Source organism: Bombus pascuorum, chromosome 8, assembly GCF_905332965.1.
Source record: "Bombus pascuorum chromosome 8, iyBomPasc1.1, whole genome shotgun sequence".
NCBI lineage: Eukaryota > Metazoa > Arthropoda > Insecta > Hymenoptera > Apidae > Bombus > Bombus pascuorum.
This window is the reverse complement of record NC_083495.1, coordinates 6,508,850-6,532,105: the sequence shown is the minus strand read 5'-3', so window position 1 is coordinate 6,532,105 and position 23,256 is coordinate 6,508,850. Positions and strand designations below refer to the sequence as shown.

The window sequence follows — 23,256 nt, the reverse complement described above, 5'->3', positions numbered from 1 at the left end:
GCAACCCGCGCCATCGAGATTTCTGATGCAACATTGGCGCTGTACGAGTTCATCGTTTTAGATCGCTGTCTTGATTTACGGATTCAAGTCCCCGACCACGCCCGCTCGCGACAAGCCGCGATAGCCTGGCCACTATGAAACCGACTGACACGCGTTCGTACGGGGTGGATGACGTACACGGCGTAGATATAGGTTGGAAAATAAGAGTATAAAAGACAAAGTCGAAGCTGGGATTTTCATCAGTCGCTTGCTATTTCGAGTTCGAAAGAAGCTCAAGAAACCCAACAAAATGAAATCCCTGGTAAGATTGATTTGCAAACTCGGTTGTAAATACCAACTGTAATCGTTTGTAATCCTTGATAATCACGATGGTTCACGATATTAATGATTATTATTGAGTGTCATGTATAAGTATAATATGCTAACAAGAGGATTTAATTGTGTTTGAAGTTGATCCTTTTCGCCATCGTTGCCGTCGTTGTGGCCTTCCCTGAACCAGAACGAGAACGCCGTGGAATCCTTGCGGCTCCAGCCCTCGCAGCCCCAGCATGGGTTGCTGCTCCCAAAATCGCTGCTGCCCCCGTTGCCATCGCTGCTCCTAAACTCCTTGCGGCTCGTAAGTATCTTCGCTTTTTACCAATTTAGAAAAATTTGAATATCGTGTACAGTAGACAATACAATAGATTCGTATAATAAAGGAAAATGCACAACTGATTATTTCTTGCTATGGACAGGTCGATATCCAGGGTTTTCTAAGGAAATAACATTTCGATAGATTTTATTACTCTTTTTTTATTTATGTACCGTCAATATATTTTGATTTATGTATTGATTCGAAAATATGTTTTCATGGAAGTTTGGTTACTCCGTAGTGTTGCCATGAATAATTACAACGTTGCACGAAACAGTACAAATTAAATGTAAATTTTCTATTCTTTTTTTCAGCAGCAGTTGTAGCTGCTCCCGCCCTAGCCGCCCCCGCGTGGGGACTGAAAGGATGGTAAATCACTATTTAATATCCCGGCGTAACTGGACCTGAAGTATTACAGTGAACATCGACGATGGGAATTTTTTCTCATCGTGAAAAATTCGAATTTGGCGATTGGTCACACCCGACACCCCTTTTCGGCCGCAACTCCGATCGATCCCCTATAATCGGCGCCATGGAAAATTATACATTTCCCCCTTCCCATTGTAATTTAAATTTTTCTATCAGATAATAAACTTATTTTAAAAACCACAAAAATACCTGCCTGCGTTGTTTTTCTTCGAAAACATTAAACCCTGTAATTTGTGAGGCTAGTAAAATACGACAAATGAAAAGAAGCATAATCGAAATATATCGACGGTGTAATCGCTCGTAAACAATTTAATTGAAATGTGTATTATCCAGAAAATTTCCAACGATTCAGAATGTCTGGCATTATTCGGTCTTCCGATTTATATATTAATTATCGTAGTTATATATGCTACGCGTTAATAACGTATTCACCGTTTAAACACTCAAATGGTATGATTAATCAGTTAATTATAAATGTATGACATTAATGCAACAGTTGGTGTTGTCGCTTAGCTAAAGAATCGATTTGATAATTATCTCATGCCAGAAGTAATTGAACTGTGATAATTAAGTATGTTTCCTCGTTGTAATACAATGTACGCCTGTTGGCATATTCTCTATAACGTCTGATTCGGTCATTTGCGTTCCAAAATCTGTAATCTACGTTTGCAAATGACGAAATGTGGCCAATTATTTATGATTAATTGAAACATTTGATATGTATCATTCAATTTTAAAGCGTTGCTGTTCATTATTAACTCTATTGCAATTTTCAAACTTTTGTGTCTCAATTTTCCTCTCGTGTCAATGAACGAACAGATGTTTAATTTTTCAATAAAATGTGGAAATGTAAAAATCAATTCTTTGCAATGTAGAATTAAAATTCTCAAAATTTGTATGCGAGAATATAAAAAATATCCTATCATTACATTATTATATATTATTTATAATTATAGGAAGATTCGATTTGCTTGAAAATGATTCAAAGAACATAGCACAGACTTAAGTAATATAATGGTACTCGTTAAAGTACTCGTTTATTAAATTTACTTCGAAGAATTCCCTCGTCTACAATTTACAGTCGCTTTTACGCGGTTTACAAGCCAAGTCATAATCAAGGAAAGTAGTTGTACTTTAAATTGCAGTTTCTAAGTTGCAGCTTCTTGGCCATTGGTAGGCCTTCCAAGTTGCGCCGGATTCATTATTTCACGTGTCCTTTCATTGGCAGCGGTCACAGCCGAGGAACAGCGGTAATGCGTTTAACAATCTAATTAGAAACTGGAACAACTGGTCTTCGGAGGACGACGAGTGGTAGATAACTTTTATGGCTAGTTAAATTGTATTAAACTTCACTTAAACGAGTCGTTGTCTCGGTTCGGCTATTGGGATTATACTTGAAATTGAAAGTATTGTAGAAACAAGTGACTGTACAGTGGAGCTTCATTTATTAATGTACAAAAGCGTAATAAGAATATGGCTAGTTACAAGGAGAAAAATTCGCGAAAGAACCTCGTAGAAACTCGAACGCGTTGTTCGTGTAACTCTTATCGAACAGATTTAATTTATGAATAAAAAAGAGTTGTCGTTGTTTCATCGTTCTCGATATTAGGAGATGTGTTCTGTTATCGAACAACGCTGAGCTTGGATCGAAGTCCCGCGGATGGAGATCGATGAGTAGCCGCTTTCAGGTTCACGAGAGAGATCGTTCGAGTTGTCTTGGAGAATCCAGGGTTACGGTTGACGTTCTACCACAGTAGACCGGCTCCTGGCGCCACCACTGTTCCTGCGGGACCAGCGACCACCGCCGAACCTTCAAAAGAAACAATTTATTTTACATTTCTATTTCCATGTAATTTTTCTCGCTACTCTAATAAATCCATACTTTAGTATTATCCTTTACAATGAAGTTTGATATAATATAACGAAACAGTAATGTATTGTATACTGTACTTCGCCGTTGTATTTAAAATGTTCACTACCAAATTGAATTTCGTTAATCTTCAGAATTAGTCAGAATTATTAACCGAAATGATTTCGAAGTTTCAATAACCAGTATTACCATACTTCGCTGGTCAATCTGCTTTAATTACCAAACTTCACGTACAAGTTTAGTACTACGTTTAGTCAAAGCAGTTCAAAGCGATAGAACGTATCGGTTACCGGCAGCCGGTCCCACGACGGCGGCAGAGCCAGCAGCAGGCCCAACTACTGCGGCAGCACCTGCAGCAGGCCCAACCACGGCTGCTGGTGCAGCGACGGGTCCGATAACCGCAGCCGAAGGAGCCACTGGTCCAGCTACTGCCACTCCAGGTAACACACCACCCAACACCACTGCTCCATTGTGTCCCCAACCTAGGGAACGACGTTCACGCTCAGGGCTGGCTGAGGCGACGGCCAGGGCAGCGACAAGGACGACCTGCGATGTGGTTGATATAGATTTGAGTTATGCAGTTCTAGTTCGGTATAGATTATTTAGATAAAGTCTCAGAGTTTCGTTCAACTTGTTTAAATCGTTTAGATTTCAGTATTTCACCCAACTTGTTCAGAGCTTTAAATTATTTAGACAAGATCTACGTAAAGATCAAGATCAATCTGAACAGATATGAAGATATCAAGGTAAATGTAAATTGTGGTAAAAAATCTCATGCAATTATCTAATGCTACTGTAATAGTCTAAGACAGGTAACTATTGTTCGATCAAGAGATTGTATAAAAAAAGAGTGATACAAAAAGTGATATGATTTGATGTTTCTGTGATACTTCGAGACAGGTAGCTACTGTCTGATCGCAAGATTACACAGAAAGAGTGTGATAAGATCAGATAATCAAATCAATCTAGTTGAACTTTTGATACAAGTGAGAAGCTTCGAAGAAGAATATATCTCACCAAGTATTTCATGTTGATTGCTGTATCTGTCTTCAGCTGACTGGTGACTGATGCTCAACCCTCTTGACACGCCGCCTTATATACGCGATCGATGATCCTGGATATCGTCGATGCAACCTTCAACCCCGCATGAAAGTGGGAATAACAAACGAGACAGGGCGCGGTCACAGACAGCCGGGATTAGAGTAGGCGACATAGCGGAGTTCCGGGTCCAACGTCACACGGACGAGTGCTGTTATCACGCGGAGACGTGTTTCAGCCTCGAAACGTGTGCGCGCGGCCTGTTACCACAATAACGGTTTGGCGCGAGGGGAATAGAATTTTCGCGTTGGTCAGCAACGTACGGTGTGGCAAATTCGCTGATCACCTCGTTCCAAGCTCATTTTCGCCACGAAATTCTCACCATGTATTTCAGCCACTTTGATAAACGTTAATAACTGCTGCACGCAGGTGTAATTGTTAAAATCCGGGACCAAGCCAGGGAAATTCTGTTCTGTCCGAATTATCCGTGGTTTACCAGCGGATAATCAGAGCAACGATGTTTTTCGTGGGAATAACCAGCGATTTTAATAGATCCCTTACACGCTCCGGGTATTAAGGGACGTGTTTATATTCGCGATGTGTTGCGAGTTGAAATTTCAACAAGCTGAGCGGTTGTCTAACGAGCTTGAAAAAGCTATAGGGGAATAACGAGCCCATTGTGTTTTCAAAATGCAATGTAGTTATTTTTACGTTTAGTGTATTGTTTTTAAGTTACTTGTTTACTGTAGATGCACACATTGATTTGGGAAATCCTTCAAAAAGGATCAAGTGTAATACACCGTACAACCGTTTCTGTAAAAGTATTAGATATCACACAGTATGCTGATGAGCTTATAATGGCAATTAATCATATTTTTAGGAAATCAAATATTTCTACATGACGTTATTTACATTTATTATTTATGTTTTCTATTTCTGGCTTTCCTGATGCATAACCTTTTCAGAAATGCTTCAATAAAGATTCAATAGATCCCTGAATTAGATTTTATAATGTGCATACATATGTATACAGAATAATTGAGTTACTTTTATTTTTATTAGTAGAAATAGGCATTTATTAAACATCAATAAGAATAAGCATTTGGTGCAAGACTTTTGCACAGTACTGTACATCACGAGGATATCAAATCACATTTCTCTTTTTTCATTACAACGACAGCTAGCAGCACAATATACGACTCAATACATGTTAAGGGAAAAGGGAAAACGAAATGGGATAAATCAATTTCCAGCTACAAATTCTGGAAAACGTGGGCACAACGAGTCGATTGTTCGCAAAGAATCCGCATGGTAAAGAATAAACGAGCGTCGATGGCGTGCGAATAAAACAACGGAGAGGGTGGTTGGCCGTTTCGCGTGCGCCCTTTTATTTCGTCCGTACCGTGCCGAGCAGTTTTTTCGTGATGACCATGGGTGATCCGTCCTTTGAATCCGCGTTGGCTGGCACCGGTCTGGAACGGTGTAATTGCGCGTGTCAGATTTGTCAAGTTGGAAATCGCGGTGACTTGCGAGCCTTTACGTCGTCCCCGTTTGAATTTATGGCGAGCCACGTTTCCACGAAACGTTGCACTTCCACCAAACTTGGGAAGAGTTCTCTCCGTTGATAGAATAATTGGGGAAACTTGGAGGAAGAGAACGCGTCCCAGTATAAGTTGCTTCCGCTGTTTAGGTGGAAAGTTAGGAGGAAGAGATGGCGAGTCGACGTTGGTCACGTTTAGAGTTCTCGAATAATCGAAGAAGCAGGAGTTGTTACGGCAATGCAAACTTCATGCATTAATATTTGTTATCGTATTAACCACGTCTGCCAATATTATCGTGTGAATGTTCTCTGTAACTCGACATTCAATCGATTCTAAACCAATAACAATTTCAACTTCTAAACCAGTGTTAATGAGTCGCAAAGCCGCCGAACAATTCGCCACTGAACAATGTCGCATTTTCCAACGATGGCACGACACGCTATTGGCCTACTATTGTCATTTTATTATTCTATTACATGGCAGTTGCCAGCGGACGGAAGTGAAATCCGGCCATCGACGTCCATTTCTCGTTCTATTTGCGATTGGCCCGTTTACGTGACCTTTCGGTTAGAGATCGACTAAAAAACTAGAATTCACGGCTAGCGACGAATTTCGCGTGGTTCCAGGGTAACAGAGGATTCCCAGGGGGTGCGCTGAAAATCGCAATCTGAGGCTAGGCGAGAATATATCGAAAAGTCAAAGTCTTTGTGACGAGAGTTGGCGAGGCCGCATTCCTTTTCAAGAATATTCCGTTTGATTCGCAGACGTCATCTTTTCAATGGTTTTCCCGGTCTTTGTGTCAAAGGCTATCGATTATCGGGAAGTTTCTGGCCCTGTTTGCGTGACGTTACATCTCGTTCCCTTCCATCGATCGTTTCTCTGTGCGCCAATATCGCTCGTGTCACTCCTTTCGTGGAAGATACGCGATTATTAGTGGAAACGTGGGATTCCGATTAATATTTCTGAGATTGGGAGTAGGTCGAGTGAAAATAGTCGCAAATGCATCGTCGGGACCGGATTTATCGATGAGGGGACTCCGTTTCAGTCGAAACAGTTCGGTCGTCTGAATTCTTCTTGACCTTTCGATAGAACAATGAATTTTTTAAACTTTTCCTTGCTATTTAAAATACCTCAAGCTGACTACAGATCTGATATGTTCTATTCTTCATTTCCAGTAAAAATAAACCATAAATCTAATTTCTAGATTATACAGTATGGTATATTTGTCGTTATGTCGTATATATCATCGTATACTCGTGACAAAGAAACAAAGAATTCGCAATCGACATCAAACGATTTCACGAGACATTTACAACCATCCCTGATTTATCCGAATGAATGCTTCAAATCAACCAATTTCGATTTCATTATCGTCGCGTGTTAATCGCGTTCTGTCAACTTACACAGCCAATATCGTGTCTTCCCAAACTAATTAGTTCGTTTCAAATGTAATCGCTTAACGATCGGGCCCGCGTCATATTTTTTTTTTCGCTCGACATAACAACGATAACAGTGGCAAACCATAATTAGGTGGTCCGAACAATTAACGTTATTAACATAGACGATAGCTGTGACAGCAAATGAACCCGGACAAACAGGCCTTGGATCGATGAAACGTGTGTACTAACATGCGAACGGAGAATTAAACGCGAATAGCGCGTTGTTCATGTTGGTAGGCTCGCACGAGTACACGACATCGTGGCCGATATTGCGCTAAGCCGCCGGATAGTTCTATGCATCTCATTGTGTCGCGTTACTAGGTCTAGAATATACCGTTAAGTCTTTGCATTTGAAGGACAAAGGCATCTAATTAATTCGACAGTCTTGTGAAACCTGTTATGATCTCTGTCCACTGTTTCTAATGTGTCGGAGTCGTATTCGTAATTCAATTCTAGCAGCGAAGATTGACAGAGTTGAAAGGACATTTGTAATCCGCCGACCATCTGACAAAAATATTGAAATTGATTTTGGTTGTGTCAAACTTGAACTTCAGATGATTTATTTGTATTTAATGATGCATTACCACTTTTTATGTGTTACTACATTTAATACGTACTACTACATTTAACTCTGAGGAAAGAAAAATTTCCTACATTAATTTCAATGAATAATAACAATGAATTAATAAATAACGAATTAAATAATTTACGAACATAACACTTAAAAGCTAACTTCAAGTTCTTATCCTCCTTGTAATTACTCAAACAACTTTGCAGCATTCTACTTTAAAATCCGGTTAAAATTACTCTGGTGGCGAAACTAATTGAGAATAAACTAAAAGAGAACACGTATATATTTACTAATTACTTTTATACGTTGAAGTTGGACGATCTCGTAATCTGTACTAATTACAACAGAAAAACAATTTATTAATTAAACCTTCTGTTTCTCTCTTCTCCTTTATTCCATTAGTTTCCACCCACCACCTGCAAGGAACTCGAATGCGTATCTCCATTTTTTCAGAACGATAATGTCAGTCGGTGTATATCTCACGTTGCGACATTGTTTATCATATTTGACATCACGAGCTCCATAAATCCATCGTATACTCGCGGACGACCGTTACAGGTCCTTGAAGAGAAAATCCGTTCCAGTCTCGTAACCGCGACAACAGCCACGCTACCGTGTCTCGATAAGCGCGACGAGAGGAAAAATAGCGGGCGGCCGATCAGTCGGCTGACTTGTCGATTGCCGTACTTGACAGTGAATCGATTATGACTACATAATTCCATGGATCGAGCGGTATGTATTGTTATCCCGGTCTGGGCTTTCGTTTTGACATTCTGCGATGATTTTTCGCATCGGCATTAGCCCACTATGGTGCACAGGTGCAAGCTTTGCCTTTCCCTCCCCGTTACTGTGATCCCAACGGTGGCACGGCAGAGGTGTACGTTGAAATATTCATGATGGGGATGCCAGGTGGAGATCTAGCCGAGAGTTGTCTCTAAGCGCGTTCTGAATCGCGCGCGCAGTTACAAAATTATTCGTACGTGCCTTTTTGTGTAGAAGCCAGGGCTGGATTGCCATTGCGCAGCTGACGTATCGATCGTCCGACGCGTCGATTCAAATTCCCGGATTTGCTGCGGCTTTTCAGGGTATTTAAAGCGATTAACCACGTGGAAAAAGGTATTTCGAATACCTGAAATTTTACAAGAGGCAAGCCTTTGAGCGGAAATTTGCTTTTGATTAGCAAACTATTTTGCAACCACAAAGGAAAATAGTTTGCTTCGGATGGAGGAAATTAGATACTCCTCTAGAATTCCAGATGTAGTATAGTTTATTTTATATAATTAAACAGATACATTTGTATAAGCGTATACGTAGCCGAACACGTAGGCAGTGATCTTGCCGTAGTTAGGAATGATTTATAAGTGGTCTGTATAGTTTTGAGTAAGGTACGAGGTACGTTGTATATCTATGAGGCTCGTTTTTATTTGACTACCAGGCGTGACCTCCGGCGATAACCGCGGAGGATGAAGCTCCGATTACTGCAGTTTTGGTAACGGGGCCAGCGACGACTGTGGATGCTGCTGGTCCAGCGACAACCGCGGCTGCTGGAGCTGCCGCTACCACTGCATGTCCAGCCAGTGCAGGGGCAACGAGTGCATTACCTAAAAATTAATTTATTTATTATAATTCCTATCTAAATCTCCTGTGATATAAAGGAAATAAACTTGATTTAAGAAGATGGTCACTTACTAACGACAACGCCAAGTCCCGGTTCAGAAACGACAGTAGGTCCAGCAACCGAACCAACAACAGCACTCGGGCCGGCTACGGCTCCAGTGACTACTGCAGGTCCAGCAACTGGCCCAGCTACTTTAACTGCTCCAGCTGCGGGACCAGCAACGACCGCTGATCCTACATGAGGACCAGCAACGACCGCTGATCCTACATGAGCACCAGCTAAACTTACAGCACCGACGAGTGGGCTGACAAGACTCGGCGCGGCTGAGCAAACCGACACGATTGATACCAGAACAGCCTAATAGAAAAATGATTAAAGAATTATTTTAAAAAGTAATCAACACATGTCGATACCGTGAAGTTACTATTGGTGCAAATAAAATATAATCGAGAAGCTTACCAAGTATTTCATGATTGCTGCTTTATTCTTCAGCGTTGTCTATCGCTTTAATTGTAAGACTGCCAATTAATCCCGCGATAGCTGCTTTTATACTCGGTTCTGACCCTGAATCTATAGCTTTCCCGACATTTTTCCATTAGGAAATGTCACACCATTACCATTGCCGGCCCGACCTATTTCTGTATGGAAGAATGTCTTTGTCGCGTGTCTGTGTAAGCTATTAAACTCCGCGTCGAAGAGACACTTCCAGGCAGTCCCATCGTGCGACGCGGATTAATTGCACCCATCCCGTAATATCGGGAACGGAACTCGAGCGCCATAAGTTTGAGGAATTCGCCAGAATCGACGTTACCTCGTTATCTTTATGCTGTTCTGGTTTTGTCGGAATTCATCCCACTTAGACTACTTGACGTAAGTACTCGAACTTGTTGCGCATCGTTCTGATTTCGTAGTCGGAAACGCCGCTTTGTCACGGTAATTCGCTTCTGGGGTGTGCCCGTCCGTCTTGCGAATTCATCGTGACATAGAGTCGAGTGCTGTTCGAGAATTTGGATAGTGTCTTTTCATATCTTTTTGGTGGTTAACGACACCGTAGGATCGAGACAAATTTATGTCTAAATGCTAACCGAAAATCGCATCTATCGAATCTTAAATGAATTATTGGTTAAACGTTTGAAACCACTGTGTGCTTTTTGTTATTGTTTTGGACGTCTGCTTTATTTTGACAGAAGAAAATTTCTTTAAACACTGTTCTTGTTGAAGGACAGTGTTTCCTTCTCTAGACTTTTACATTACTTGAACAATTCTCCACGTTCTTTAAATCAACTTTTGGTATTGTATCTCTTCTCGATTCTGAGATTTTGCCAATATTCATTTAGCAGCCACTGTAAGTGTTCCTTAAACGAAAAACAGTACTCGCAAATATTTCAAGCTCTCCCCATACAAAATTCACTCGTCGACAGACGCAGTGGCTACAATTCACACCCTCCAAAATATTTACCAACATTCTGTTTCAATGCTTAAACTCCAAAGCTCGAAAACCTCAAGTAATCTCAGCATCTTGACGGATCACACGAAATCACAGACCTCACGTTGGAAGCAAGTAAACGTTTGTTAACGCAAGCGTTGAAAGTCATCGAGGTACTCTTCGCTTTTCGACTACTTGAATTTCATGTCCGCCGTATGGAATCCACGTCTGTGTTAAACGACTGTCGTTTTGTTCATGCATAAACCGTGGGACGTAACGACTGGCCCGGTACTTGTTGCTGTTCGCTCGTGGACGTGCCTTTGAAATGGTAATGCGCGTGGCGCTAATAATTTCCTTCAGCTTCCCACAGGAACTAGAAGCCAGCAGAGTTTCGTAAAAAAGACGCCGTAAAGCATCTTCGTCGTGGCATTTCCCAGAGGCTGGCGCGAATGAAAACAGAGATTAAAGCAGAACCATGAAGTAGGATGGTAATTGTACTCAATATGGAACACTGCAATATCTCGGCAAGTAATTATAATACAAAATCAATCGGCAACGGTGTAAAATATTTCGTTAGAAGCAAAAGACAAGCGTATTCACATTTGAGATTCGCTTGGTAATCCATCGATCGTTGCATTTGAAAACGTATAACTGTTCTCGAGAGGAGAGTTAAATAGTAAAATTTTTTAGTTGAAGCAAATAAAAATATATTATCTTTCCATGATTTCTCATTAAACGTATTTGGCTTCGAGTGTCGGAAAGAAATTTACCGTTAAATTTATTTCATTTTTAATGTGACAATTATTTTTCTGTCGTAATATATACTTTTGTACCCAATGTTAAACACGTTGAGTGTACGTCATATAGAACATGCCAATGATGCTGCTATCGACGAATATGATACAGAATTATATTTATTTTGTGGTTGCATTTCCCAAAGAGACAATAATGGTGAGATATAGATGCAATGTATTCGCTGTTTTCATTGGGATTACAATCTGGGATATGCTTTAGGCGTTTCATGTGTGAAAGACAGAGAAAATTAACATAATATAATACAATATAATACAGCTTAATGTAAAATAAGCTTAAAAAATAGAATATATTTGATTACTTGTTTTCTTTATTTAAATAAATATTCATTTTTCATAGCAAAAATAGAATTTTTCAAAATTTCTTAACAAATTATTTTCACAATTTATTACATTTCTTTACAAATATTAACAGCCATTTTTTTAACTCGCCGTATTTGATCTCTTTCTCATTTTTTACCATGACTTCAGCACACTTAAACTTTTGCATAGTTAACTATTAACAAACAAATATCTATTAATTCTATCGTGTTTTGAAGTTGGTTTTATTGACAAGAAACATGTTTCTCGTTTTGACAAGTTTTTAAAATCAGGTGTTCCATATTGCAATTGCCCTATAGATGGAGAGAGAGAGGTTCATTACCAAAGCTATGTTCGGATATCATTAGAGTACGGTTCAAATGGGGAGAATACTCGGCTGATTGGAGTGGCGTTCAAGCAATTTCCTATAATTACCGGCAAAGGTGGATAGGTATCATCCCACGACACACTGTCAACGGTATAATAGACCGCGAAATGGAGGCTGGCCACGCCACGATGTCGACGATAATATTCCGGGACTAGAACAATGCTCTGCCGACGGGTGTCATTTTAATCGTGGATCGCATGTCACAATCATTACGCAATAAGTGCCTTTGCTTTGACTCTTCGAGTGTGAAATTCTTAGAAGGATTTAGAGATATTCGATAAAGACTTTGATGAAATTCTTGCTGTGGTAGATTCGTGGCGGTTGATCGTCTTGGACGTTTAGTATATTGCGAGTAACTGTTGTGGTGTACAGAATTGTTTCTCTAAATATTTTTCTTTCCACGTCAGCTTACACATTACGCTTGCTAATTGTTTGCTGAACAAAGACAATACTAAAAGTTTCACGTTAATCTCGTGCACCAGTCGCAATTACACTGTAACATTTCCGCACTTGAAACTTCGAGGAACGCCATTGTCCTCATTACAACATTTGGTCTTTTGTTTTGGCCGGACTCGAGGACATGTTAAACGAACTTATTTACCTGGAACAATTGAAATTTACGAAACAATGGTTGCCTGTTGCCGAACACGGGCCATCTATTCCCCATTTACTTCTCATTTAAATCCTCCGGTTAGATAATTATTCTGATTATTCTCGTCGAATAATTGAGTTAATATTACACTGTATGTAATCAAAACAAAGTATGGTTGCAAACGTTACAGCCAAGGCAATAATGACAGAAACGAGAAGTGCAATTCCTCTCCAAAGTGGTATGCGTTTATTATTACATAATATAAACATATAAACGATACATTATTATGTACACGAAATATATATAAAAGATACAATGACGGAGGTACTAGCGGTAAATGACGGAGATCGTGGCGCGGTCGGTTTCAAAATGGTAGGCATCGGAGGAGATCAGTCGAAGATGTCATTATGTGTATGGGTGTCCAGCGTGAGCTAAGAATTACCAGTGGCCATCAGCACGAAGGATGCTTCCAACTCCAGCTGGTCCAGCTGCTATGCTACCGGATGGTCCTGCAATAAGAGCTGGAGCGGTGATGGGACCGGCAAGAGCTGCAGGATGTGCTGCAGGTCCAGCCAAGACGGTTCCTGAAAAAGGATAATATAAAATTAGTACGAACACACCTACACATATTCCAGAAAGAGACAACAGAACCATATACCGTGTTCGATAAAACGAATAAGGAAGACATTGCGATAGAGACGCGATAAAACGTGACAATTCGAAACAAATAAACGTCGCTAGATGAGTAAAGATCGGTCTACTACGCATGGTTGAATTTATCGTCCATTGTGTGTATCGTATTCATAATATATGGATCGTTGCACGTTCAAAGATTAAGTACCCTAGTTTCTCGACAAGGATATATGGAACGCGACTGGTTTGCAACGACAATATCCAATCAACATTACGAAAAAAAGCACATCGATTCAAACGCCGTTGTACGTTTATCTTTGGGTACCATTCTAAGACATCCTCTTATCAACGTAATCTATCTACAAGGTCTATATTATGGATAAATATACCGGCGAGTGTCAGTTCGTGGAATATAGGAATCTACTTTACTTACCCCATGGTGCACCCCAAGGAGCGGCTACGGCTGGCCAGGGTGCAGCTGCACCAGCAACACTACCGGAAACTAGAGAGGGACCAGCAACAGCTCCAGTCACTATGGCGCCACCATCTACAGCTCCTGAGAGGCGAGCAGGTCCGGTAGCTGGTCCTGCAAGGGCAGCGGGTCCCACGATCGGTCCACTAAGGGCAGCAGGGCCTAGGAGAGGACCAGCCAGAGCTGCTCCAGGTGCCAAAATCGCCGAAGGAGCCGCAGTCGCTACCGAAAGAGCAGCGACGAGGAAGACTGCTACGAGGGTGCACATGTTGAAAGGTTTGTCGAAGGGCTTGCTCGTTGCTAAACTACTGGAATAGTTTGCCTCGATGGCTGGAGTGGATGTGCTGGCATCTGGCTGGCTCGATGGTGCTTTTATAGGGGCATTGTGTACACTCTGGCCACCTAGTTGCTCCCGCCAACCCCAAGGGCGGGGCACAGGACACGCCAAACATTCTCTGCGGGCTGGGCGCGTGGCCGTTTCCTCGGCTTATCAGCATTAAGGCAGTCATCGAGTAGCAGCGACACACGGCTAATACTTAACGCCTCGCAGCCCACCCGTGCCCCTGGAGGTCGCCCGCTCCAATTCAACATGCCCGTTGCATCCGTTTCAGCGACGGTTTTTACGATTGTTTCTGGCCTTGCGTATAGAACACGGTACTCTATCGACCAGAAAGATCGGCACGCCGATACCACAAAGTTTGAGTGTTTAATGGCTTCAACGTGGGTCTAGGTAGTCACGGTCCGGGGCTTTTCAAAAATGTTGAATTGAATTTCTGAAGAAATTAAACTACATTGCAAAAAAGCTTAACCAAAGTGTCTACGTACTTAGAATCGAACAAGATTTAAGATTTCCAATTTAATTCCGTTGATACCAAGTGCAGACTCTATCGATCGATCAACGCTAACTGTAAACTCGATTCAAATTAAAGATCGATATCATTCGTATCGAACCCATTAGTTCGTATTGAAGTCGTAGTACAGGTAGCATGTTCCATTGACGAGATCATCCTTTCCTGTGAAAGATCCTGCAATTTCAGGGTCATAGAAACCTGTCATCACGACCTTCACGGTCGAAGAAGATTCGTTTCATCTTCTTCTTGTCGATTTTCTAAACAAAGAGATAGATCTGAACGAGCACGCGTCGACAGCCGTGTCACTATGCGTCCGCATTGTGCATTGTACATCCGTTTAGGCGAGGCACTGGGTTGCGTAGCCCACGCGTCGTCCCCAAGTTGCGATTGTCGCCTGGAATGACTGTCTCATTGTAGTCGGATACGCGTGTGTTACGGTGGCACCAGCCTCGCAATGCATCACCGAGCCTCGCGCCACGGATCGTTTCGAATATCATTGTTGGGCGTAGCGCGCGCTTTCGAAGGTGGCAAAGGTGACCGGCGACGCGATTGTTCGAATAATTGTTCCCCGCCACGGCGAAGTCCTTCGAGGGGCGGCTTTAATGGTACGCCTCGTTTCAGAGAACAAGAGAAGATCGCGAAGTCTACTTTTTCTTAGAACGTTCACGCAGGGCTTAAAAAGCAACTCGCTTTTTCCTTACTCGGTCGAAAAATATTCCGGGAATTTCTCTCCTCTTGGAGTTTGAAACGACTTTCATTTGGAAAGTGGCTTCGTAATCTCTCCTTGATCATTTTTTATTACTCTTATATATTGCTGGTTGAGAATAAAATATCGTATACAGTAAATATCATATAAAGTAAATATCGTAGATATTTGAAAATTCATAAGAGAGAAACCACCTTTATCAATTCGTATATCTTTTTGGAATAACATAAAATGCATCCGTACTTTCAATATTTATTCAATACGTTCCCATTATTTTTACTCGTTGATTTATTTCAGCATCGACTCGTGGCCGTCCATAGTATTTCTATTTCTCCAACAACATATTTGTAATATTGTATAATCCCTGTGGATATAATTTCCAATTATATCGTACAGTTTAAAGATCTATATCTAATTAAATTATATTTGCTCCACCATATTGTAAATTATACTTCTAATTACTAGAATGTACTGTTACATAAAGAAATCAAAAGGGTTGAGTGGTTATGAGCGTTTGATTTAAACGACCCAGTTAGGATTGAAACAGAAGGTCGCAGTTAGGATCAGATATCGAAGATCACGCGATGGCCAATCGTTCACGAAGAAAATCGAGAACAGGAATAGATTTCTTGTCGCGACAGGTGCATAAAGGAACGTCGGATCAAGAATGACAGAGTATTTGATTTACGATCCAGGGCGATTTTGACACAAAGCTATGCGCCATTTTTAGAGTCTTGAATAGAGCTGGTGAAAGATAATGGAACACTGACGTATATGTCATGGTAAGATTTCGATGTGTAGGTGTTTTTGTCTACGGTAATTGTAATGCGCATCGTCTATTGCGTGTGACTGGTTTACCATTACAAAGCACGAAATGGGAATAGAGGAGGATTATCAGTTTAGAAACACGATCCGCATGGTCTCGTTGTTCGTTGCTTCGATAACGTTTATCAATGTCCACGATATTATTTCTTTATCTCGTCTGATTTCTTAATTATAGAAGAATTAGAAAATAAAGAAAATTAAAAACTGATATGAAAGGGAAATAAAAAATTCGCAACATCAAATCTCGAAAATACGAACGGAAGACTACATTTTAATAAATAGATTCGCACAAAGGAATCTTGCGCAAGGAGATGGTATGTAGGTCGTTATTTCGATGCATTCCTTACGCAAATCCAACGCATAGATCATTTTTCTTTCATTTCTAGGCGTGGTGTCTCCAATTCGATTCAATATTGCGTCACCTTATTTACAGGTTTTTGTCCGACCGGCCGAGCTTTTTCACCCCGTCACGGTCTAACAGACCGCTGCTACCAGCCCCGCCTTTACCCCCGATAAGTTCACCGACCCACGTGTTCGCGTGTGTCGCCTATAAAAGCTCACTTAGCATCAACATGTACGGCAATGTTCCTCCGTGATGGCTGATGGAAAGTCGCTGCATGGAATCTCGGTGGCCTCTGTCATCTACGAGGGGACATTTCACGATCGTCGACCTAACTAGGGAATAGAAGGGTCGAGAAACACCACAGGCGGCATCGATGGATCCTTCGATTAAAATTTCATCAACATCATCATCTTCGGGTTTCTCAGTCTACAAAATTGGTATTGGTTTCTACAGTGGCCGTTATGAGCGTGCACCACGAAACCACGACGCCAAGGATGGCGTCGCACGGTAGCCATCAACTTTCAGGTAAGAAACTTCCATATTTATGTTGTTTTGTTTCGAGTCAAGTTGCCGGAGATATCGAGGATATGTTCGTATTTTCCTTCTTTGGGATAGAGAAATTAGACTACGACGCGAACGAAACAAACACGTTTCTCAATTTCCGCGGGTGGTACACGGGCGAAGCGAATCGCGATGTGAATAACGATCAAGCTAAGGAGAGCACAGAACGTACGCGTAAGATTTATTTTCCCGTTCCTAGACCGATTTTCTGACCCCGGAACACGCCGTTACGTACCACACATATATATATCCCGCTCGTCCTGTTGAAAAATAACGAGTTATTTTTCCAACTGGCGAACGACCCTCCACGAGATCGTGTCTCGAGTCGATGTTTAAATATCTACGGATCTACGATCACGTTCGATCCATATCCTTTCGATGTGGACGTGTCATCCATACGAAAATCATCTTTTGAACGTAACGAATCTTCAGATACTCTATTGCCTCTCCACAATTTTTGTATTCTTAGGACATTCAGTATACCATCGAGGGCGTAAAAGCAGCAGCGCGTCGAAGGATCCATCGATCGGCCTTCCTCGATCTCCGGCAACTTACGAGACACTAACGACCCAGCCACAACCATATCTACCTCGTTATCGGCCACACCTTTCGTCTGTCTTGTCCGTAACGACGTTGGGCTTCGCGAAAACAATTCGACCTTCTTGCTTTATGCCAGAGCGAGGTCGATCCGCTGGAATGTCCACGGTAGTCAACCATCTGTCCAACTTATAATTCCTGTTCGAGACAGCTTAACTGATTTACCGCAATTTGCCGCGTTCGTTGATGAAATACAGGCCAGGGTGTCTCACGGGTGGGTGGAGAGGGTGGAGTTACGTGTTGATGTTTCCTCTAGTAAATTTCTTTGTTTTGTAACTTGTATATTGTGTATATAGCGTGGGGTGCTAATCTTCGTCGTATGAAATGTAAAAACAATTGAGGATCTTGTGATTCACTGTTGTATTATATATCTTTTTATTGAAACTGTTTAAAAATAAACGTATACTTATGAGCAAAACTAAATATATATTTGTTTTATTTTTCATATTGTTGGTGTGCAATTTAGAATTTTTTGGCGATAATATTCGGTATCTGATATGTTGATACTGGCTGTAATCGACACTGCCATGTACCAAACTGATTAATTCCATTTTTTGTGTTTTTTTCAACTTCATTACCTAAGCACGTAATTAGTAGGTATATGACTTATACAATCAACCATTGAAGTCGTAAAACGTACAATATCTTCAACTATATTTACTTATTTCGTTTTACCTCATTTTCCATTTTACGACTTCGAGATAAAGTATAGGAATAACGAATAACAACTCATCGTCCATATCGAAGTCTAAATTAGGGCGCATCATTTATTTCCTTTAATTCCGTGCTACCATTGTGAGCACAGCAAAATCGCAATAAATAACCCGCGCTTCGCGTAATTTAAATCAACGTCCTGTGAAATGATCCCGTTTAAAAAGTGAAAAAATTTCTCTCACTGAAAGCATCAATTCACGATTTATATTTCGTGAAAACTCATTATATAATAATGAAATAAAAATTATAGGACGGTAGAAATGTACTTTTGATACTTTTTTTATAATTGTTCCAATATCGAGTAATTTTAATTTAAAACATTGTTCAACTATTTCTAACCAGTAATTAAAACAATTTTTCATTGTATTAGTAAAAAGTCATATGATTTAACAATAGAAAGGACTGCTTACGCTCCACAATAGAAGTGAGGTATAATTATACTGTCGGAATAATTATGAATGATACTGCACACACGTCATGCACAAACAGAAGAAATAAAGAAAAGCAGAGGAAAATAACAAGAGTACGATGCATTTAATCTTCCTTTTCAGTGATCACAAAACTACCATTGATGATCTATATTTCTAGAAGAATCGCATAGGCTATTGATTTTTAAACCTAATGGAAAACTTTATTTTAATTGTATTTCATTTAATTACAATGATCTGATTGAATATCGTAAATTTTTTCGTTGCCGTGTTGCCTCCACAGAATGATTGGTCGAACGGAATCTAGTAACCTTTTAGAATTCGTGCAGGTTCGATGCACTCTGGTCGGTGGCGAAACGATCGATTGATGCATCACGGCGCTGCCACGATTTTCTCACGAAGACGGAACTCTCGTTCTTCGAATTCGTACCTCGATATTAGCTAAGTCTCGTAGCTATCGTGAAATGGTTGTCTCTGAAAATAAATCTTTCCGTAGAAGCAAAAGATGTAGGTTTACGCGATTAAGTGGAGATAGTTCTCACGATTGTGCACGAATCTCGTGATAAATTCTCTCGCCCGTCAGCTCTGCTTTACATTCAGTTTTTAATGTAACCGTATTATTTCAATCTTGTAGCAGATATTTAAAAATTTGGATGTTCGGGGTTATTCATGCGAATTGAAGCACTCGTGCTTTTAATATATTAAATTATCAAGTGCGCGCGAACTTATTAGGTACTTTAATTCACAATGGATTTATCGTGTATTTCGCTGAAATTTTACCCGATTATCGGTGTAATATGATCAAGTGGTTTGAACTCGTATTATGGAGAATCGGTAGCTCGAAATAAGCCACTTAAATGGCAATTGTTCAATCGTAAAAACCGAATGAAACGGCTTACAGGCGAAAAATATCGCTGTGGCTACGATCTGTGACGAGGTTCAAGTCGACCTTAAAAAAGCAGGCGGTAATTGTCGTGTACAGATTCCGCGATAGAGTCAGCGCTTGAAAGAACGACTTAGGAGATAACACAGAACTCGTGTACGACCTTCGGTGAATTATGCGCGCGTGGTTCGTTAGTCTGGCTTTATTCGCACTAGACTGTGGTGCCAGCACACTTGTGTTCGCTCTGATCGATCTACACACAGGTCGATTATTTTTTAAACGATGTCGCGAAATCGAGGCAATCGTCGCGTTTGTTCGAAGATCGTCGAACCGTGTCGCGAATCATACATCTAACGACATTAACCTTTACCACAACTATCGATATGTTATTCCAACGTGTCGATATCCGTGTCAACGGTTCAACTTGGCTTCGGTTCTATCTACCCTCTGATTGTGGCCCCTTGTAGTCGGTGTCGAACAATTCCACGAACGGTTACGATGAACTAACGAAACTTCCAGAACTACACACCAGAATGATAAAGATCGATAGTGGATCGCGTAAAACGCTTTTGTGATCTGTTTCGATTCGTTGCGCGGTAGCACGATCGAAGAATTTAATACGAATGTCAGCTTGCTTATGTAGAGGAGCCGTAAATTTTATTCTTCTTGGCAATAAAAGAGGAATAAAAAATGAACGGGTTAGATACTGACACTGAGAGCAGCAAATTTGGAACGTGGAATAAATAAACGTGGAGGTTCCTTTTTGCAAAGACAAAACTAGAGCGTGCATGGAATCGATGCATAATTATTTTACAGCTCGTTAAAATGGGACGCATAACGAATTTAAAGCGACGTAAAGGTTGACGACGTGTAACGATATAACTTCATTAAAGCATCGCGTGTGAGAATTTCGAGTACATAGTTAACAACATGATTAAACGTGTGTAACTAAATCGTGTATTAGCGTAAGAGATCAGTTAAAGTTACACGATAAATAGCGAGCGATCTACGAATATCCATGTTACAAATTATTTATTATCTATTTAAAAAAAAGTAAGAGTATATCAACTGTATAAAAAATTCTTATTCGTATTGCATTATCGTTATAAAATCATAGTATCAAATGTATCGCTAACGGGGATCGTCGTGAGACAAATCTAACGATATAACGATCAGATATCGTATTGTAGTTTAACTCCGCTGATAATTCATAGAAGTGGATACGATCGAGAGATTTTTAAAGTTTTTGTTCTGCCAACAGCTGTCATTCGTTACCAATGACCGTGTCCAGTGTGGATCCCACCAAAACCAGTTCCGTGGGTAGTAATTTTACCAGAGGGTCCAGCGATTACCACGGAACCAGCATTAGGTCCGGATACAGCAGCGCTTCCAGAGTGAGGACCAGAAAGGACGGCGCCATGGGACGCTGGTCCTGCGAGAACGGCTCCATGCGAAGCTGGTCCTGCTATTACCACTCCGTGACTACCGGCTCCCGCGTATCCAGAGTATCCAGCATATCCCGGATACCCGGTATAACTATAGGCTGGACCGGTGTATCCCAAACCTAGAACGAAGTCGGATCTTTTTATATGCGATAGGTAAATATTTACTATATTGTGTGTTAGTAAAAATTTTAGGCAAGTTTGAGTTTGAGTTTGAGTTTGAGTTTGAGTTTGAGTTTGAGTTTGAGTTTTAGTTTGAGCTTAAGCTTGAGCTAGAGTTTGAGTTTGAGTTTGAGTTTGAGTTTGAGTTTGAGTTTGAGTTTGAGTTTGAGTTTCAGTTTCAGTTTGAGCACTCACCGACTCCACCGTCATAGGGGCCGCTGTAACCCTCCACGTGAGCAGGTCCGGCGACAGAAGCAGTAACAACAGCGGATCCAGCAACAGCACCAGAAACTTGAACCGGCCCAGCAACGGATCCAGAGAGCTTAGCTGGTCCTATAGATGGAGCAGCCACCATGGTCGCTCCAAGGTGAGGTCCAGCAACACTAGTTGGTCCCAAGGCGGGTCCAGCGATTGCCACTCCATGAGAATATCCAAGGTGTCCTCCGTAAAGTCCGCCATGGTATCCACCATAAATAGCCTCTCGGCGCAGCCGCGGGGCAGCTGCGACGAACGCGAAGAGGGCTGTCAGAATTAACTAAAAATTGCAAAATTAATGGTAAGTATCGCCAAATTTATACTTAGTCAATCAGTAAATTATTTTGATGTTTCAAATTGGCGCTAAAGTCACTAGACTAGACTAGACGGGAATGTACTAACATTCCCGTCCATGCTACGAGTTCACAGAAAGTTTCTTAAATAATCACTAAAATATTAATCTCTAATTTAACGTAATTTCGAGCTAGAGAAGCCAACCGAAATAAAACACACTTAATATAGAGTATGAGCAAACCGTTAGTCTACATAAATTCTTAAATTATTCTATTAAGATTTAGTGTTTAAAACTACCACACAACTGAAAGTAATGGTGTCCAATTTAGAACTTTTTCATCCACTCTAAAATTCCACAAAGAGTTGTTAAACAATCAATAGAATATTAATTTCCAAACAGAAACAATTTCGCAGCGCGAGGGTACTCAAAGGGAAAAAACACCGAGAATATAAAATCACGTTCACCAAACTGAAAGAGACTGAACTTCTGCGGTAGCGTGCCTCGTGACGAGAAATTCACTGTTGCAATATTCCGATGTTCCGGAGAATACTTACGAAGGCCTTCATCTTGCCGACCGACCGATTGCTTAGTGTGCTCACGGACGACTTGGTCGGACTTTATATACTGCTCCAGGATCCCGACCGCGCCCCTAGTTGATCCCTTCAAATCATATCCGCTGATGGTACAGTCTGAGCCATTGTGCAAGAAGGTCAGCATCCGGCACACCCACCCTCGGGATGCTGAGTCCCTTGACTGACCTTCAACGACCATTCATTGTGAAACGATCGTTTCCACTGGGGAAGCATATCGTCGGATTTTTTTCTCCTTTGTCCTTCTTGAAACAAAACTGCTACTTCGTTGAATTCTTTTCTTTGTTGCCTTTCATCGATTCTCTGTTTCATCAAACGATTCAATTCCATGAAGAAAGCATCCGTTTCTTCGCTTTTTTAGGTTATGGTTACAGTGGATACGTATTCTAACGAATTGTCGTTCTAATGAATGAATCATCTGCAGATTGAGATGAATCTATTCATGAGAATCTATAGAATTTCAAGCAGAAAGCATCCATTTTCTCGTTTCTTTTGGTTGCGGTTACAGTGGGTGCGTGTGCTGAAATGTCTCAAAAATGCATATACTCATAGGAATCTATATATGCATTTGATTGTTTTGAAGAATGAAACACTCAAAAACCAAGATGTATCTTTATTGGCGACAGAAGTCGGTCACGACGTTAAACACGAAATAGATTTATCGTGTTCGCGTCATGATTCCTTTTTACGGAGCGGAACTTGGTAACTAAAAGGACCGTCTTTCGACGAACGGAACTTTTGATATTCACCCGGGGTCTCCTTTGTGTCGACGAGGCAAAGTTCGATCGTTTCGTTGCACGTTGTAATGGGATCGGGCGTTTCGTGCGGCGATTCGTGAGAACCT

General features: G+C 41.0%; 5 protein-coding genes across 7 annotated transcripts; 1 reads left to right on the top strand and 4 right to left on the bottom strand.

Annotated features, from left to right (window-relative positions):
• Window positions 1–143: 143 nt before the first annotated feature.
• On the top strand, window positions 144–1,246 carry LOC132910141 (apidermin 2-like). Of its 2 annotated transcripts, none has more exons than XM_060965648.1 (3): window positions 144–301; window positions 451–616; window positions 949–1,246. In XM_060965648.1, the coding sequence occupies exons 1-3, from the start codon at window positions 290–292 to the stop codon at window positions 1,002–1,004; spliced, it is 234 nt and encodes a 77-aa protein (XP_060821631.1). In that variant the 5' UTR covers window positions 144–289; the 3' UTR covers window positions 1,005–1,246. The 2 variants fall into 2 exon arrangements, with proteins under 2 accessions (XP_060821631.1, XP_060821630.1); XM_060965647.1 differs by having other exon boundaries at window positions 946–1,246.
• Window positions 1,247–2,482: 1,236 nt separating this feature from the next.
• LOC132909491 (apidermin 2-like) lies at window positions 2,483–4,055 on the bottom strand. The gene is made up of 3 exons (XM_060964349.1): window positions 3,948–4,055; window positions 3,221–3,476; window positions 2,483–2,870 (listed from the first exon to the last, which is right to left on the bottom strand). The coding sequence occupies exons 1-3, from the start codon at window positions 3,957–3,959 to the stop codon at window positions 2,806–2,808; spliced, it is 333 nt and encodes a 110-aa protein (XP_060820332.1). The 5' UTR covers window positions 3,960–4,055; the 3' UTR covers window positions 2,483–2,805.
• Window positions 4,056–8,768: 4,713 nt separating this feature from the next.
• LOC132910167 (uncharacterized) lies at window positions 8,769–9,660 on the bottom strand. 2 transcript variants are annotated; one of them, XM_060965676.1, is made up of 4 exons: window positions 9,597–9,660; window positions 9,431–9,494; window positions 9,209–9,400; window positions 8,769–9,120 (listed from the first exon to the last, which is right to left on the bottom strand). In XM_060965676.1, the coding sequence occupies exons 1-4, from the start codon at window positions 9,606–9,608 to the stop codon at window positions 8,948–8,950; spliced, it is 441 nt and encodes a 146-aa protein (XP_060821659.1). In that variant the 5' UTR covers window positions 9,609–9,660; the 3' UTR covers window positions 8,769–8,947. The 2 variants fall into 2 exon arrangements, with proteins under 2 accessions (XP_060821659.1, XP_060821658.1); XM_060965675.1 differs by having other exon boundaries at window positions 9,209–9,494.
• Window positions 9,661–12,878: 3,218 nt separating this feature from the next.
• Window positions 12,879–14,127, bottom strand: LOC132909635 (tetra-peptide repeat homeobox protein 1-like). Its single transcript, XM_060964563.1, has 2 exons — window positions 13,722–14,127; window positions 12,879–13,239 (listed from the first exon to the last, which is right to left on the bottom strand). The coding sequence occupies exons 1-2, from the start codon at window positions 14,026–14,028 to the stop codon at window positions 13,094–13,096; spliced, it is 453 nt and encodes a 150-aa protein (XP_060820546.1). The 5' UTR covers window positions 14,029–14,127; the 3' UTR covers window positions 12,879–13,093.
• Window positions 14,128–20,398: 6,271 nt separating this feature from the next.
• On the bottom strand, window positions 20,399–22,388 carry LOC132909929 (cuticle protein 64-like). The gene is made up of 3 exons (XM_060965159.1): window positions 22,377–22,388; window positions 21,468–21,807; window positions 20,399–21,232 (listed from the first exon to the last, which is right to left on the bottom strand). Exons 1-3 carry the CDS (start codon window positions 22,386–22,388, stop codon window positions 20,940–20,942), a joined length of 645 nt encoding a protein of 214 aa, XP_060821142.1. The 3' UTR covers window positions 20,399–20,939.
• Between the last annotated feature and the right edge of the window lie 868 nt (window positions 22,389–23,256).

Excerpts from the sequence above, each read along its gene's own strand:
- LOC132910141 (XM_060965647.1), top strand. Across the intron at positions 617-945 it reads TCCTAAACTCCTTGCGGCTC|CAGCAGTTGTAGCTGCTCCC; the intron begins GTAAGTATCTTC and ends TCTTTTTTTCAG.
- LOC132909491 (XM_060964349.1), bottom strand. Across the intron at positions 2,871-3,220 it reads CGTCGTGGGACCGGCTGCCG|GTTCGGCGGTGGTCGCTGGT; the intron begins GTAACCGATACG and ends TTTCTTTTGAAG.
- LOC132910167 (XM_060965675.1), bottom strand. Across the intron at positions 9,121-9,208 it reads GGGACTTGGCGTTGTCGTTA|GTAATGCACTCGTTGCCCCT; the intron begins GTAAGTGACCAT and ends ATTAATTTTTAG.
- LOC132909635 (XM_060964563.1), bottom strand. The coding sequence starts at position 14,028 with ATGTGCACCCTCGTAGCAGTCTTCCTCGTCGCTGCTCTTTCGGTAGCG. Across the intron at positions 13,240-13,721 it reads TCCTTGGGGTGCACCATGGG|GAACCGTCTTGGCTGGACCT; the intron begins GTAAGTAAAGTA and ends ATCCTTTTTCAG.
- LOC132909929 (XM_060965159.1), bottom strand. Across the intron at positions 21,233-21,467 it reads CCCCTATGACGGTGGAGTCG|GTTTGGGATACACCGGTCCA; the intron begins GTGAGTGCTCAA and ends ACTTCGTTCTAG.